This window comes from Fukomys damarensis, unplaced genomic scaffold (genome assembly GCF_012274545.1).
Source record: "Fukomys damarensis isolate Sample0158 unplaced genomic scaffold, DMR_v1.0_HiC HiC_scaffold_17, whole genome shotgun sequence".
Lineage (NCBI taxonomy): Eukaryota > Metazoa > Chordata > Mammalia > Rodentia > Bathyergidae > Fukomys > Fukomys damarensis.
In genome coordinates, this window is record NW_022900929.1 from 24,240,431 (window position 1) to 24,257,929 (window position 17,499).

At 43.6% G+C, this 17,499-nt stretch overlaps 1 protein-coding gene across 1 annotated transcript in view; it reads right to left on the minus strand.

The window, feature by feature from the left end:
- Nucleotides 1-1,977: 1,977 nt before the first annotated feature.
- Nucleotides 1,978-17,499, minus strand: part of Nipsnap2 (nipsnap homolog 2) — a 28,349-nt gene continuing 12,827 nt past the window's right edge. The window contains exons 9-11 of the mRNA XM_033765279.1: nt 7,478-7,572; nt 4,345-4,428; nt 1,978-3,095 (exon numbers count right to left, since the gene is read on the minus strand). Coding sequence (XP_033621170.1) covers nt 3,031-3,095; nt 4,345-4,428; nt 7,478-7,572 — 244 coding nt within the window. The 3' untranslated portion in view covers nt 1,978-3,030. The remainder of the gene's footprint in view (nt 3,096-4,344; nt 4,429-7,477; nt 7,573-17,499) is intronic.

Consider the following 17,499-nt stretch of genomic DNA (forward strand, 5'->3'; position numbering starts at 1 on the left):
GATTGGTGGGATTACAAGCATGTCCAGCCTCTAGAACCTTTCATACAATACACAGCATCTCTCTGGCACCAGCTCTGAGCAAAATGCACAAAGCCTTTTGGAATGACACTAGAAATCTGCGACTCCTACTTTTTCAGTTTTGGCATTGCTAGGTATGTTTCTGGTCACTCAGGGTTGTGCTCATGCTTCCCCCTGGTGACAAAGGAAAAATCTTTATTCAAAGCCAGCGGCAAAGGCCATGGAGGAGCCTCTGGTTGCCTCAAATCGCCATCTCCCTGCGTTCAGGCCCCAGGGACTTTCGGATGGAGAAGCAGGGGAGCAGCACAACCGGCCACAGGGTGCAGGGTGCCGAACCTCCCAGTGGAAAGGAAACCTAGCCAACCTCTGGGTGCATCTGCATTGTCACCTGAGCTGCCGAGGGCAGTGGGTGGCCGTTTTGTGCCCTCTGCATGAAGTTCAGAGGCAGCCTCTCTCTAAAAGAAAAACCTTTTTTGAGACAGGGTCCTGCTAGGTGGCTCAGGTTGACCTTGAACTCCTGGCTCAGCCACCCCCCCCCCAGGGCTGGGACGTGTACCACCTTGCCCAGCTTTTTTGAGACAGAGTCTAAATTGCTAAATTGCCCAGGCCTGCCTTCAATTTGCAGTCCTCCTGCCTCGGCCTCCCAGAGTGCCGGATTACACGGGTGCGCAACTGTGTGAGCTTCTCCTTAATTTGCTACTCCTCTCCATCTGCTCACGCAGCCTCACCTGAGATCCTGTGTTCCGACGATTAGCAAAGGAGGTCCCCATGCCACATTGCTCCCCGGAATTCCGGACCCTCAACACCTACCTCCTCCAGACACCTCCACCTGGGCACATCTGCCAACAAAAGCAAGGCAGAGAGAAGGCAACTACCCCTCAAAGTGTAATTCTTGCAGTCTATTTGCTAAAGGTACAAGAGGCGCCCACCAGACATTTAGTGGCCCGTGGGTAGGGACTGGCGATGTCTTAGTTACCTGACAGCTGAAGAGTCCACTGCTGGGTCAAAACAATGGACACCCAAGAGTCCAGGGTTGCAGGTTCCTAGGCAGGGCAGCCTGGAGCAGCAGACACACTTGCCTCTTGGCCCACAAGAAGCAGAGAGAAGAGCTGCTAGAGGGAGAGAGCCCCTTCCAGGCCACGCCCCCATGCCCCACCTCCAATCAAGCCCCACCTTCAGTCAAGCCCCACCTTCTAGCTGCAAGTCACCTATGGTGTCCCATGATCCATCACCTTCCAAAACCTGCCTCCTAGCGCATGTGGCACTTGCAGGACATGAGGTCTAAACCCTAATATTGGATGAGGCAGTGTGGAGAATACTAGAAGCTTAACGTCTGCAGGGGTCATTTTATATACAAGTGCACACAATTTATTTTTTTTCAGTGAGGCAGTGCTGAGTTACCCAGGTTAGTCTTGAACTTGTGATCCTCCTGCCTCAGCCTTCTGAATGACTGGGATTACAGCCACGTACATTAGTGAGCCCAGCTAGTGCATACAACTTCTAAGTGAAAGTTCCCTCTGTTCCCAACATTTTCGTTCCAGTTCTGAAAGCTAGGTTATTTTTCTTATACTGTATATGAATTCCGCCATTTTTCCTAAAAGAAAGTACTTTCATATAAATCATTCTTTTCTTCAAAAACATCTTACAAATGTGTGCCTGGCACTGTGCCCAGGCTGGGGGAGGAGGGTAAGGAGGAACCGTCTTTGTTTTCAAGGAGTTAAGGGTCTCCGAAGGACTCGGGTGGGTCAGGAAAAACTGTTATTTTCAGAAAGATTCAATAAGGAGGCTGAGTGGGAAATCTGTTGCTCATTTTGAAAGTCAGGGCTCACGAAGGGTCGCTAAGGCTTTAGGGCAGATGAGACTCACGGATGCTAAAGGCAGCTGCTGTCCAGACCGCGGCTTCTCTTTTGGGACCAGCGGTCTCAGCATAAGTGTATAAAAAAGACCCCGGACATGGAATATGTGAAAACTAAAAGGATTTTATTGACTTTGGTATTTTTCTTGGAGGAAACCATTCACATGTAAAAGCTTTAATGTCCGATATGAGATTTCTGCAAACTTTTATTTTACACAAAAATTCTTCAATCTGTGGGGCAGACATCATTTTTCAGTTCACCGTGACACTCACATGATTACAGATTGGCAACTATACTAAAAGGAAATCCCACAGCGAGGCCAAACGCCGTATGCGCCTTTATGCTGACTGAAAACCTCAACATGCACTGCCCTTCACACGTCTCGGAGTCTGCTGCGCACTTACTGAAACCCTAACTGGAGACCGTTGGAGGTTACAAGTGATGCTTTACAAAATAAAACCTCTTTGCCAAGGACTACTTGTTTTATAGAAAAATATCACAAATAAAAAGCGGTGCTATTCAAGGTGTTCATTTCAAAAATCATATATGATACACAGGTTCAGGCCTTCCGTCCCTGCTCACAGGGCCCTACGCCAATTACTAGGTAAGTGCCCCTGTCCACCACGGTCGGCTCCATTCCAGCTGGTTAGAAAGGAGAGTGAATTCCAACATCTTCTGGTACTGGGTACATACATAACAGTTGCTACCTTGAGACTCAGAAAAACTGCTTGAGAAACATGATAAAATTCGTATTTCTTCTGCACATGAGAAATCTGTCAAAATCTGTGATTTAAAAAATTCATTTGCTTTTTAGAAAGAATTTTTTTTTAATGGCTGGAATCTTATTCTGCAATGATTCCAATTTTAATCTGGACCCTCTTTTCCTGGCGGCCAGGGAGGGAGGGAAGGTGAAGTCTTCCATGGTTGGTCTGACAAATTTGCAGGGTCTCTTAGGCTGCCAGAGCCTTGCTACAGTCACTGTAAGACGGTTTCCTTTCTCGTGATTACCTCAGCTTTAGAGAAAAGAGGTCTCCTGTAAGCTATGTACAGCCATTTATAATTCAGTGTTTCTTTTTTCACTTGATATACAATTAAATTAATTTATGACAAATACTTGCCACAGACATTTACGTGGGCACAGACTGATTCTCTAGCTTTACTGCAGGGGTGAGGTCTTCAGAGGGATCATGATTCTCGACTCCATTTCCTGAATGAGTGGGACTGAAAACAGGAGAATTACTGTGCTTGTTCCTTTCCAAACACATCATGGTACAGACACATCAACGGACAGGCTGCTTTGAAAACAGAACAGGGTATCAGCAAACAGAACCAATCTCAGCAAGCTAAGGACAGATGAGCTGGCATCCTGTAAGATACTAATGAAGCCAAAACATCCTTTCTAGAGATGTTGTACAATTTGTGGCAAATTAGGACAGTCCATATCGTGAGAAAAGGGTGATTTCTGCAAAGGATCTTTGAACTACAGTAAACTGATATAAAACCAAGTATCCTGTACAAAGATACAGATGGACTATATTTGTTAAACTTCTGCTGAGTAAAATACACTTCTGGGAACTGATAAAAGTATAGGTAAGCCATAAAATCACATACAATTATGATTTTTTTTTAACTAAAACACAAGATAATACCTACTTCCTGGCCTGACTCATGTTCCAGGCAGTACACAGCTGCAATGCACCTGGCCTGCAGCGTGCCTGGTATTTATGGCCTCTTCAGTACACTGGGCTGCACTTAGCCTGGACGTTTTCTTATACAAATCAAACAGGATTTCACAATACATGCGCACAGACGTCTGTGTCTACAAGCACACATTGTGCATTTGGAAAATTGACTTGTCACTTTTTTTTTTTTTTTGCCTTTTTTGAGACAGGGTCTCATTATGTAGTTGAGACTGACCTGGAACTCACTATGTAGCCCAGGCTGGTCTCAAACTCACAGTGATCCTCCTGCCTCAGCCTCCTGAGTGCTGGGATTATAGGCGTGCGCCACCACACCCAGCTGTGTCCCATTTAATTTCAAACTTACTCTTTTACTTTTTGGTGCTGGGGATCAAACCCAGGGCTGAGCCAGTGCTTGGCTCTCACGTTACTCTTTTTAACTGATGTACCAAGTTATGTCTTTGGGAAATGACAATTTTGATGAAGAATAGAAGGCTCAGAAAAAAAAAATCTGTAGAATGTATTTTCAGAAAATAGAGAAGTCTACAAAAGGTAATACTGTAAAATTTTTAATATCCAAGAACCTGAAAACAGAATCAGGCAACATTCATACTTCAAAGAATGAATAGCCTTAAAAAAATCAAAGAAGTATGAAAGAAAAATTTATCTCCCCTCTTCCCAAACTTGTTACTCACCATCCTAACAACATAACTTTAAAAATACATAAATTAACTGCAGGGTGAGAACACAATTACAACAATATGAGAAGAATGAAATGTTTTCAAGATCACCTGTATAATACACCAGCTCCTCCCAGCCGGGTTTGTGCCAGGCTGAGTTCCGCGTATCTTCCCGGCTCTGCAGATCCTTGTAAGCTGAAGAACCAGAGAGGAAGCAGCACTCAGAGCAAACCCAGCATCACACCCACCAGTCCCCCATCCGCCTGCTCCCCCAGTTCCTCCGATCTGCTATGGCACTGAGGACTGAGCCCAGAAAACTGAGAACCCATTATCCTGTGTGAGGCCCCAGGACAATCTGCTCTTCAAACCTCAGGGGCCCAGGGAGCCCCTGGAATGCTCAGACAGCAAGGTAAGTGTTGAGATGAGATCAAGTGTGTTCAGCGTGATGTGGCCGGAGTAAGGGCATTTTCAGTAACATGTTAAAACCAGAAACTGTGGCGCCACTGCCTCCGTTCTCTTCTGCTCAACATGGGCCAGGGGTGTAGCCATGAATCAGAAATTCTGTTTTATGGTGGTGCAGTGTGTGCTCAGCATGCATGAGGCCCTGGGTTTGTCCCCAGGACCTCACAAAGTGAAGATAAATAAAGTTTTGCTCAATGCTTATAAAGCCCTGCATAGATTCAGGAAGAGACTGCGTCCAATGCAGTGGAGAACGGAAACAAGAAAGGTTAAGGCCGGCCCCTGCTGAGGGCTGTGGTTAGGAAGGAGACCTGCAGGGCTGCCTGGGAGGGGGAATGGGACCAGGTGAGTCCTGAAGGTTAGGAAAGATGGCACTGACCTGACCGGGCAAGAGAGAGATGCTCAGGCAGACGGGAAAAACAGCAAAGGTGTGGCTTTGCCTTGGTGTCTCAGAGCACAGCTTTACAGACACCTCGCAGGGACGCTTAGGTTCTGATTCCCACTCCGGGTGAGTCCTTGCCCATGCTGCCAGCTGAGCGCCCACAGGATGGCAGCCAAGACCCAAGGAGGACCCGGGCCACCTTCCTCTGCTAGGACAGTCTCGCTTCCTGTGAGAAGCCCTGCTCTTGCACACCTTTAACCCTACCCACCCCGGACTGAAATCTCTGTCACCTATACATAGGATGGGTGGACCTTTCTTTTAAAAAAAAGTTTTAGGGGCCGGGATTCCACCTCAGTGGTTCTACTGCCTGCCTTGCAAGCGCAAGGACCTGAGTTTGATCCCCGGTACCAAATATAAATAAACAAATAAATAAAAATAAAAAAATATTTTAGGGGCTTGGGGTATGAATCAGTAGTAGAGTATTTGCCTAGCATATGTTAGACCCTGGGTTCAATTCCTAGACTGGAAATAATAAAATAACATAAAAAATAAAAAATGCTTTACTATTGTAAAATAGTCTTTTGGTAGCTGGTTTATTTCACATAGCAGAATCTCCTCAGGTTCATCCATGTTTGAAAACGTAGTGACTTCGATTCCATATCCATACCTTCCCACAACTTGTTTAGAAATTTTTCTCTTTATGTGACTCTGGGGTCGGGACGTTTTTGAACGATGGCCCTTAGCATCCAGACAGGGTGTTGGGGTACGAGTTTGAAATAATAACAAACTACTCTGCCCTACCGCAAATCCCCGAGGGTTAAATAACATGCAGTATAATTATAAAAGGTAGGTAAGTGTAGAACAGATTTGGTTTTAAATCTACAACATTGGAAAACTCTGATATTCGTGGGGTCAAATCTCAGCTAGAAAACTACACTCTCAAAGACAACCTTGCCCTCTGGTGACCTAGGAAGTGGAAGGAGACTGGTGGCCGCTACCACATAGTGTGGCAGGAAGTCCCACAGTGCAGCTTGGCTGGGCTCAGCGTCCCTGTGGGAAGCAGGGGTTTCTGGGAGTGAGGATGGGTGCAGGGTCCCAGGAGCACAATGCAAGTTACTTTTTTTTTTTCTTTTTGCTTTAACTTACCCATTCAGACAAAGGCTCCTGGTTACCTCACGTCCCCAGCCTGCAGTGTTTATGGTTCTGAGTAATTTCCTGTCTCTACCACTGTTCCAGCCTTCCTTCCTACCTTTAGCTGGCAGTTCCTCTAGGTCTGGGAGTCCAGCTCACCGCCTACCTTCCACTGATTCCCTAAGGACCTGTAATTTTACATCTCCTATGTCTCCAGACTGCCTTGTCACCAAGCACACACTGCCTGTGTCACAGTTACTCACACTTGCTTTATCCTTAGTAGATATGTCTTTCTTCTCTGTGTAGACCTGGCTATGCCAACACAAAAGCACAGGCAGGGACACAACACTAACTCTCTGGGTGAACTGACCTGGTTTGACTTGAATTATGCTTTCATCTCAATATTAACAGCCTTTTATAAACCTGTCCGGGATGCACTGGCAGAATTATACCAAGCTACCTCTGAGCCGCAGTTTCTGAATAGCAGGGAAGAGAAACACCAACAATCACCCTACGAAGGGCCCTGGGGGCTTGGAGGAGGGCCGCATTTACTGGTGGGGAAGGGCTTCCATCTGAATCAGGCCACCTCGAGGATACCAAAGCTGGCGTGGACTCACAGGTTTGGGTTGGAAAAGGTGAGGGAGTGGCTTTCGGGGTAGGCACCATCAGTGAGAGTGCATGCGTCGGAGCTGCCAGTCAGGTACAGCACGGCACTAGCTCTGAACACACAGGAAGCCAGCCTGGGAGGGAGCTCTGTGGTTCTATCATCCTGCATCTCCTATGGCTGCTTGCTTCACTTCTTATCCCTTTTACTGCTATACTTTTTCATTATCAGCTCGCATACAATGGATCTCTGCACCCCTCGCTGTGGATCTCTTCAGTGTTATTTTTTTTTGTTAAGACAGCACCTTGCTATGTCATTCAGGCCTTGGCCTCAAACTTGAAGTGATCTTCCTGACTCAGCCTCTGAGTGCTGGGATAGCAGGTGTGTGCCACCACATTCTGCTTCTTTAGTTTTAGATGCCACAGCACTTAGCATCCGTGATGTGGGGATCTGCTAAAGTGGGTAAGGTTACTGACTTGAGACCTGCTTCATGCTTACCACAATTTACTTAGCAACGAACTCCTCAATCCTAGTAACTTTCTGGGTGAGGTGGAGCATGCCTGGAATCCCAGCACTCTGGGAGGCTGAAGCAGGAGAACGGCAAGTTTAGCCCAAACTGGACAAGTCAGCTAGATCCGGTCTAGAGAAAAACAATGAAACATCCATACCCCAAAGATGATGCACCATATATAGCTGCCCGATCTGAGAAAAGAATCCTCCCACTGCTTCGTCATTGTCTTGTCGAAAACGAATTGCACGGGCCCTGGAAGAGAGACAACGTTCACCATCCTGGACTCCACAATGAGAACTGCCTGCCTTTCATCGATCATCAAATTGCTAGCCAATTCGCAACCACGATCACAGGTTATGCGAATTCAAGTAAAATGTAAACTCAACTGCCCAGCGCTCTGCTGGTCCCTGCTGTGGGCAGTGCACAAAGCAGTCATGTAAAGAAAGGGCTGCGTCAGGACCAAAGTCGGGAAACTGCAGGGAAGAGTCGGCAGCTTAGAGTTCACTGAAGTGGAAGAGATTCCACAACCTCTTGGACAAAATCTAAGGGAGAGCCATGAAGGCGGAGTGAAGTGCCAGGGGAAACGGCGTCCCTGTCCCCATTATGACAAGTGAAGCCACCTTTTTCTTTCTTAACAGAGCAAAGTACTTGGGAAAAGAACTAGAAGGCACTCCCTGTGACTACCTGCAGAGGAAAATGCACATGCGCACCTAGGATATACAACGAAAATTCGGGCTAAATTGGTTAAAAATGGGCTTTTGCTTTAAATTTTCCTAAGATTTCCCTCTGCCAAAAGGCATCAGGTTTTTAACGTAAATACCCTCTTTCACACTTGCACCAAACATTTAATTTTTACATCTAGTGATGTAATTTGGACTCCTAAATCTGTATTTTTACAAAGGCAGTTTTCAAGAATCATAGGTGAACACAGGGAAGGAGCCTTAGATGAGGTAGGGAAGCCCCCAGGGGAAGCAAGCTGGGGTCTGCCAGGGACTCTGCAACTTGAAGCATCCCAGGGAATCTGTAACAAAATTGCTGGAGGTTCCTCACATCTGGGTCCTGGCCCTCACAGCACTTGGGAAGACGGTCACTGTCACTGTCACGTGAATGCAGATGTCAGGCTGCCTGTCCCACAGCGGGGGCGTCACCATGGCCAGTGCCTTCCCCTTCTGGAGGGAACGCAGGGACCGCCTGTAGCACTGCAATGGCAGCTGCAGAACCAAGAGAGCCTGGTGGGACGGATGTGGCCAGTGTCCTCAAGGCCACTTGGTAACTTCTGCTCTTGCCCACCAGAGCTCAATGCCACATGCGGGAGCTGAGAGGAGGGATGCTTGCTGTGGTCCCTCGGGTTATCCAGAAATGACATTCAGCACTTTAACCTTCACATTTGGAACTGAGTAATCAGCATCTTCACAAAAATTACAAATTTAATTATTGAAATTAAGCAAATAATTTCACATGCATTCTAACTGTGCTCAGAGGAGAACTTTATCATTGAGAGTAATAAATGTTCAGGATCATTCATTTCACTCTGGATTTTTCTAATTCAGTCACGGAAGGCAAATAAAACATACTTGCCGTGGCCTGGGAAAAATCAGAGGTGTGGACTGAGAGGAGCTCACCATCCCAGTGACCTACGTGCCAAAATACACATTGAATGCGGAACTGGCTTTACACAAATATTTTTAAAAATTCAAAGAGCAACCTCAAATCATCCTTGTCGATTCCCTGGTGAGTAAATCTGAATTATTAATATGTAAAAATTGAACCAGTGGGTGATTCCATCCTGTGACCATCTAGACTGTTATGGGCCAGAAACAAAAGCACAAAAGCAAACAAGAATCCCCTGACAAGCTGTGTCTCTAAGAGCAGAATATAATCAAATATGTATTTCTTAATTTTCAAATTAATAGAGACTGAAACTTGTGTTACAGATATTCCTCATTTCATGACTATTTGGACTTAGGACCCACCTTTTTTGGGGTATAGTTCTGTTCATCTTGTTGATAGGGCCTCAGGGTCTTTTAATTTGTACACAATACCTTGTTTATAAGTCCATAATTTTTCTCTATAACACAGCCTATAATTTTTCCTGATTATACGATAGAGCACTGTAGTTATATAACAGTACTTCATGTAAGTTATATAAATAAAAACAAAATCAAGTTGGAATTTCTTTTAGCCATTTCTTTATTCTAAATATTTTACATACTATCCACAATTCCTCATTTAGTGACCGATTCATTTAATGGCCACGTCGCAGGAATATAATTCTGTCACTAAATGAAGAATGTCTGTAGTTAGCTTTTGATGATCCAAGAAGAAAAGAGTTATCAGAAATAAAGCTCACAGAACCATTCATTCAAATGGGAGTGCGATCTTAGAAGTTACTAAATGCAAAGCAAGACACTTCATAATTGAAAAGGAGGAACAGATGCAAGCTAGAAGTCAGTTAAAATCACAAGGTTTCATTTCAAGAAAGAAATAAAGGCTCAGACAGCAGTCAAGAGATTTCTACCCAAAGTTCTACCTAGCAACAACCAGCCTCCCTTTTGGTGGGAAATGATGTTGAAAATATTGGCTTAGGAAAGAGAAGCAGCAAGTTTCCAAAGAAAACTGAGTTAAATCAAAAGATATAAAGTACATGGAAATTCTCTCCCAAGAATAAGAAAAGCAGAAAGGACCAGAGATTTAGCTCAGTGGTGCTGCCACCGGCCTTGCAAGCACAAGGACCCGTGTTTGATACCTGATGCCACAAAAAACAAAACAAAACAAAACCTGCAGAAGAAAAATTAAGGGGTAAATGTATTTATTTCAGATTCAAGGAAAAAAAGTACTCAAAATCTTTGTTGAATTAGATATACTTTTGTGCTTACTTCAAATTATTTTAGGAAACACATGGGGATTTAGCTCAGCGGCTCTGTGCCTGTTTCACAAGCACAAGGTCCTGAGTTCAATCCCTGGGACCCCCACAAAATAAACAAAATCAATTAAGAAACTATTCTAACATCTCAAAATCAAACATATTTTTGACTACCAACGAAATACCATATTATAGAAAGTTTGGACAGGAAAAAAGAACATCAACAGTTTAACCACCATAAAACTTTCAAATCCTTTTCTAGTCCCAGTTACTGACTTCAGCTGACGATGACCAATCTGTTTTTTTTGGGGGGGTGGGGAACAAGATCTTGCCATGTACTACAGGCTGGCCTTGAACTCACTATATAGCCCAGGCTGGCCTCAAACTTGCAGCAATCCTCCTGCTTCAGCCTTCCAAGTGCTGGGATTACAGGCATGCGCCACCATCCATGGCTTATGTGATTATATCACTGTTTCTTTTTTTCCTGTTTATAATAGTCAGGATTTAAAAAAACAGTATTATAACAGTGAAAGCTATATTTTTGTTATTAATGGTAATACATGTACTTCCTGTATTTTTCTATTAAATTTAACATGGTTACAGTGGGGCAATATTTTGCCTTGCTGCTGGGAGGCTCTCAACCACTGTTTACATATGTGACTGTCCCACTGGGTGACTCAGGACAGTGCCATCAGGGGCCAGTGGAAAACCCTGGCCCAGCTGACAGATCTACCTTACTACAGCCACAGCCTGATTCTGCACGGCCTTGGCTGATGCTTCAAAAAAAATTTTTTTTGTTTTATTTTTCTGAGTCAGGGTCTCACTATAAAGTTGAGATTGACCTGGAACTCACTATGTAGCCCAGGCTGGTCTTGGACTCACAGTGATCCTCCTGCCTCAGTCTCCCGAGTGCTGGGGTTACAGGCCTGTGCCGCCAGGCCGGGCTTGATGTTTCAATTTAAAGATGGGAGCAAAGCCCCAGCTGACGCTCAGCCCCAGGCAGGCACAGCTGGGGGCTGCAGTCCTGGTCCTAGATGCCGGTGTTCTCAGCAACGTGGAGTGACACAACATGACTGCTGTAGCCACCACACTGACGATGGACCTGTACAGTCTATGCACTAAAGCCTCTCAGAACACACTGCTGCCAACTGGACTGGAGCCGGAAATGGCAAGCCCGGCACCCCCCCCACCCCATGACACCTACAGAGAAGCAGGTCCCTCCATCCCCGAGCCGGTACACACAGACAGGGAATGCTCACACCATGAAAGCAATCTACAGACCCAACGTAATCCCATGAAAACACCAATGACATTCTCCCCAGACTCGGAAAAACAATCCTAACATTAGAGCAACAGGAGGACCCAGAAATAAAACCATGCAGAGTCTTGCTTTTGTTTTGTGAATCACTAGCATCCTACTCAAAAAGTCATTGCCATTGCCAAAATCTTAAGTGTTTTCCCATAGTAATTTCAGAATTTCAGGCCTTAACTTCATAGAGGAATTATTCCCATTCTCTTCTTTCCGTTTTTTGTCTTTTATACCTGATTTCTTTAAGTCTAATGACTCACTCAATTGTTTTTGAACTGAGGATCGAACTCAGGACCTTGTGCTTGAGAGGTAGGCATGGTGCCACTGAGCTAAATCCCAGGCCCTGTTTCAGACCTAATGCTATGGTCTTGATCCACTGGGAACTGATTACTGTATAAGGTGGGGGGAAAAAATATAGCCAGGTGTGCCAAGTACACACCTATACTCATCACTTGGGAGGTTGAAATAGGAGGATCACTGAGTTCAAGGCCAGCCTGGACTACAAAGTGAGATCCTCTCTCAAAAAAACAAAAAAGAAAAAGAAAAAGCTTTGCACAGTAGTAAACCATTAATAGAGTAAGACCAGCCTACAGAATGTGAAAAAAATCCTTGCCAGCTACTTATGGAACAGAAGACTAATACCCAGAATATACAAAGAACTAAAAAAAGAACAAACAAAACCCCCGAAAGAACAAGTAATCTAACCAATAAATGGGCAAATGACTTCATAGTCACTTCTCAAATGACCATGTACATGAAAAAAATCCTCAAAATCTTTAATAGAAACTCAAAACTACATTTAGAGATCCTTGCCAGCTACTTATGGAACAGAAGACTAATACCCAGAATATACAAAGAACTAAAAAAAGAACAAACAAAACCCCCGAAAGAACAAGTAATCTAACCAATAAATGGGCAAATGACTTCATAGTCACTTCTCAAATGACCATGTACATGAAAAAAATCCTCAAAATCTTTAATAGAAACTCAAAACTACATTTAGAGTTCATCTTACCACAGCCAGAACAGCTATTTAAATTAAAAAAAAAAAAAAAAAAAAAATTCCCACCAAAAAACCCCAAAACATAACAAAAAATGAAGGAAAAAAAAAAACTCAAAACTACATTTAGAGTTCATCTTACCACAGCCAGAACAGCTATTTAAATTAAAAAAAAAAAAAAAAAAAACAATTGCCACCAACAAACCCCCAAACATTACCAAAAATGTAGGAGAAAAAGGAACTTCATATTTAAAAAAAAAAAAAAAAAAAAAAAAAAAGCAATTGCCACCAACAAACCCCCAAACATTACCAAAAATGTAGGAGAAAAAGGAACACTTCATATACTGTGGCTGGGAATGTAAATGAGAACAGTTTATGGAAATCAGTATGGAGGTTCCTCAAAAAAATTAAAAATAGAACCACCATATGCCCCAGCCATACTACTGAATATACATCCAAAGGAAATGAAGTCAGCGCGCAGCATGGATGCCTCAATACTCAGGTTTACTGCAGCACTACTCACAGAGCCGAGTTAAGGAACTGGCCTAGATGTGCACCTCAGATGGGAGAATAAGAGACGGCATGTACACAGCAGAGTTACTCAGCCATAGAGAACACGGGAATCATGCCATCTGTAGGAAAACAGATGAGACTGGAGGTCGTATGAAGTGAAATAAGCCAGATTCAGAAAGACAGATATCCCATGTTCTTCCTAATATGCGGAATCTAAAGAGATGCCAAGCAGAAGGGAGACTATCATTAGAGAAGAGGAAGGGGAGAGGGAAGGGAAGGGAAGGGTGCAAAGTACAGGTAAATACGGAGCATCAATAGGACCAAAATGCATCACCACATCCAAATGCTTTCCCCAAAACATGTGCAACTAGCAGAAAGGTAGGGTAGTTAGTGACGGGAGAAATGATGAAAATGTCATATACATATAAAGAAAGTTCTCCATTTTCCCTAGTTTGCAGAATAATCCACCTAAATATTAAACTCTTCTCAGTTTATTAAAAATCCTCTATTCTCAGGCCGGGGATTTAGCTCAGTGGTTCTGCTGCCTGCCCTGCAAGTGCAAGGGCCTCAGTTTGATCCCCAGTACCAAAAAAAAAAAAAAAAAAAAAAAAAAAAAAAAAAAAAAAAATCCTCTATTCTTAATTTCTAAAGTAGCTTTAATTAGAAGTAGGGTCTCTTAAACTGGAGCCAGATCTTGCCAACTGCCTCCTGAACATGCACAAATGTATATCTTTAATCCCTTCCTGTTTTAATATTTGGCTTGGTTCTTCTCAGAAACACTGCAGACCAGGAAAGCTTCCTTTGTATTTGCCTCATCTCTGTCTCATCTCCTCCTCCAGTTTTGATGTTGCTCTTACCCGTGTTTTTATATTTCCACTTTATATGCAGTATTCATGACCAGTAGCACTCTTGTTGTCTCTTTAACAGATTTACATAGCTGGGCACGGTGGTGCACGCCTGTAATCCCAGCACTCTGAAAGGCTGAGGCAGGAGGAATGCAAGTTCTAGCCCAGCTGGGCAATTAGGTAATTTACCAAGATCTTGCCTCAAAATAATATAAAAAAGCTAGTGATGGGCCTCTGAGAAGGCCCTGGATTCAAGCCACTGTACTGCACAAAAAGAAAAAAAAATTACATATGATAGCATATTGTATGTAGTTTTTAGCTTTCTCCTCAACGTGGTGTTAAGATTTATCCGTGCTATAGTTGCAGATCTGGTTTAAACACTTTTCTAAGATTTCACTGAATGAATATAACATTATCTATTTATTGAAGGCACTGAGGTTTACAATGAGAGCAATTTCAATTGATCCACTTATTATTATTTTTTTTTTTGGTATGGGGAAATGAACTCGGGACCTTGTGCTTGAGAGGCAGGCGGCAGCACCACTGAGCTAAATCCCCGGCCCTCAACTGATGTACTTCTCAAGCAACCACTAGTTCCTGTCGCCTATTTGTTCCCCAGCATTTACTGACCACCCAGGTGTGACCGGCCTCAAACCCAGTTGTAGACCTGCACACCAAGACCTCCATGGGGTGACAGAAGTGCAGACTCTGCCTTCTGAGAGAACGTGTGTGACCCCTCTTCCAGCCTTGACTGTGTTACATGAATCAATTTGTTCAATGGGAAGAGTTCTTCAGTTTGTGGTTTAAATTCTGTAAGTGAGGCACGTATCAGCAGCTTTCTTGCATTGTATTTTACAAACCCTGACTGGTTTCAGTAAATGTATCCACTTGTGCAATGCTCACTATCCGATGGTGCTCAAGCACCTCGTACCCCACTGTAGTCATCCCCAATTCCATGTCTGTGTACAGCTGCTCTTCTGGACGGACATTTCATGAAAGCAAACCATGTAGCACTGGTCCTCTGCCTTACATTTCTCACACAGCTCCTGCAGTTCATCCTTATCATGGCTCTGCTCACGGGCATTCGGGCTGTTTCCACTTTGGGCCATGACATCCGTGTGTAAGTGTGTGGATGCATGCTTTCATTTCTTCTGAGTGCATTCTGGAGACAGGAGTGCTGGGTCACATTTGAAGAAATGCTATAGTTTCACTTGGTATTTCCAGATATTGAGCATTTTTCATGTACTTATTAGGTATTCATGTATCTTCTCTGATGATATGTCTACTCAAATCCTTTGCCTAAGCCGGGCATAGTGGCACATGCCTGTAATCCCAACACTCGGGAGGCTGAGGCAGGAGGATCGCTGTGAGTTCGAGACCAGCCTGGGCTACATAATGAATTCCAGGTCAGTCTCAACAACATAATGAGACCCTGTCTCAAAAAACAAAACAAAGAACAAATCCTTTGCCTATTTGTCTATCTGTATGCATGCATGCATGCATCCATCTATCTGGTTTTTTGAGACAAGGTCTTGCTTCTGAAGTTCAGGCTGTCCTTGAATTTACTATGTAGTTGTCTGGTTTTGTTTGTTTTTTGTTTTTTGAAACAGGGTCTCACTGTGTAGTTGAGACTGACCTGGAACTCACTTTGTAGCCCAGGCTGGTCTCAAACTCACAGCAATCCTCCTGCCTCAGCCTCCCAAGTTCTGAGATTACAGGCATGCGCTACCATGCCCAGCATCTATCTGGTTTTTTGAGACAAGGTCTTGCTATGAAGTTCAGGCCGTGCTTGAATTTACTATGTAGCCCAGGGTGGCCTCCTGATCCTCCTGCATCAGGCTCCTGAGTGCTGGATTACAGGTGTGCACCTCCACACCTGGCTGTTTTTGCCCATTTGAAAAAATGCTTTAGGGAGATGTAGCTCAGTAGCAAAGTGCTTGCCTAGCCATCACGTGTGAGGTCTTGGTTCAATCCCCAGCACTCCCCACCAAAGTTTTAAAATTTATTTTTAAAATTTTCTTTATTACAGTAAAAAGCTGCTATTAAATTTACCATCTTAATTTTATGTAGACTGTTCAGTAGTGTCAAGTATATTCACGCTGCTACGTAAAAGATATTCAGAACTCTGTTGCTTTGCAAAACTGAAACTCTATATCCACTACATGTTATCCTCATCCCCTGCTCTGGCAGCCACCTGCTCATGTCTGTCTCCATGATTCCGGCTCCTCCAGCCACATCTCCACGAGTGGACTCATACTACAGTCCTTTACTTCACTTCACATAATGTCCCCAAGGCGCAGCCATCGTGTACCATGTGACAGGACTGTTTCTTCCCCAAATGGGACCTCTTTTTTTTAATAAGGATACATAGTGTTCTTTGCCCATACTGCATTTCTTTACCCATTAGTCTGTTGATGGTTGCATGGCTCACTTCCAGCTCCTGACTACTGTGAATAATTCTGTGATGAACATGGGTGTGCAAATAACTGAGTTCCTGCACTCACTTCTTGTGCCATGTACCTGAAGTGGCCCTCCTGGATCATAATGTAATTCTATTTTTAATTCTTTTTCTTTTTCGGTACTGGGGACCGAACATGGGTCCTCGTGCTTGCAAGGCAGGCGGTGGAACCACTGAGCTAAATCCCCAGCCCTCTATTTTAATTTTTTTGAAGAGTCTCCATACTGTTTTTCATAACGGCTGTAACATTTCACGTTCCCAAACCCAGTGAAAAGGGTTCCAATTTCTGTGGTACTGGGGATTGAACTCCTCCAAGGTAGGCATGTTGCCACTGAGCTAAATCCCTGGCCAAGGGTTCCAATTTCTCTGGATCCTTGATAACACTTTTCTTGTAGTCTATATTTGTCTTAATTTTATTACTTTTTAATTTTTTTGGTAATGGGGATTGAACTCAGGACCTTGCACTTGTGAGGCAGGCGCGATGCTACTGAGCTAAATATCCAGCCCTGTATTTGTCTTACTTTAAAACATGACATCCTTTTTTGTTTGTTTGTTTTTTGAGACAAGGTCTCACTATATAGTTCAGGTTGGCCTTAATCTCAGCAATCAGATCCTCCTGCCTCAGCCTCCCAGTGCAGGGATTATAGGCGTGGGCCAGCACACCTGGCAGGACCATATTCTCTTAATCACTCTAGCTGTTGTAAACAATTTTGAAAGAAAGAAGTCTGAGTCCTCTGACCTTTTGTTCTTTTCCAAGTTTGTTTTAGCTATTTTGGTACTTTGCATTCTAAAACCTGCTGAATCTACCCATATACCAGTTTTGGGAAAACTTGGTATTTTGCTACTGAAACTACAAAGGAAAAAAAAGAAGCAACTGCATCTTGAGATGCTTTGCTCATGGGACAAAAGAAACACTCCAGAAAGATAATATCCCACAAATATAAGGAATAATCTCATACAATATTGGTATATTGTTTAAAAAGTCTTTATTAAATATATATGTATGTGTGTGTGTGTATATGTATGTGTGTGTGTGTATATATATATATGTATATATATATATATATATGTATATATTTATGGATAAAAAAGTATGTCGTCTGGGTGCTCCAGATAGTCTGGATTGGAGGAGACCTACACAAGACCACCCATGTAAGGGTAATTAATGAGGCTTAGGAACAGGGAGAGGAG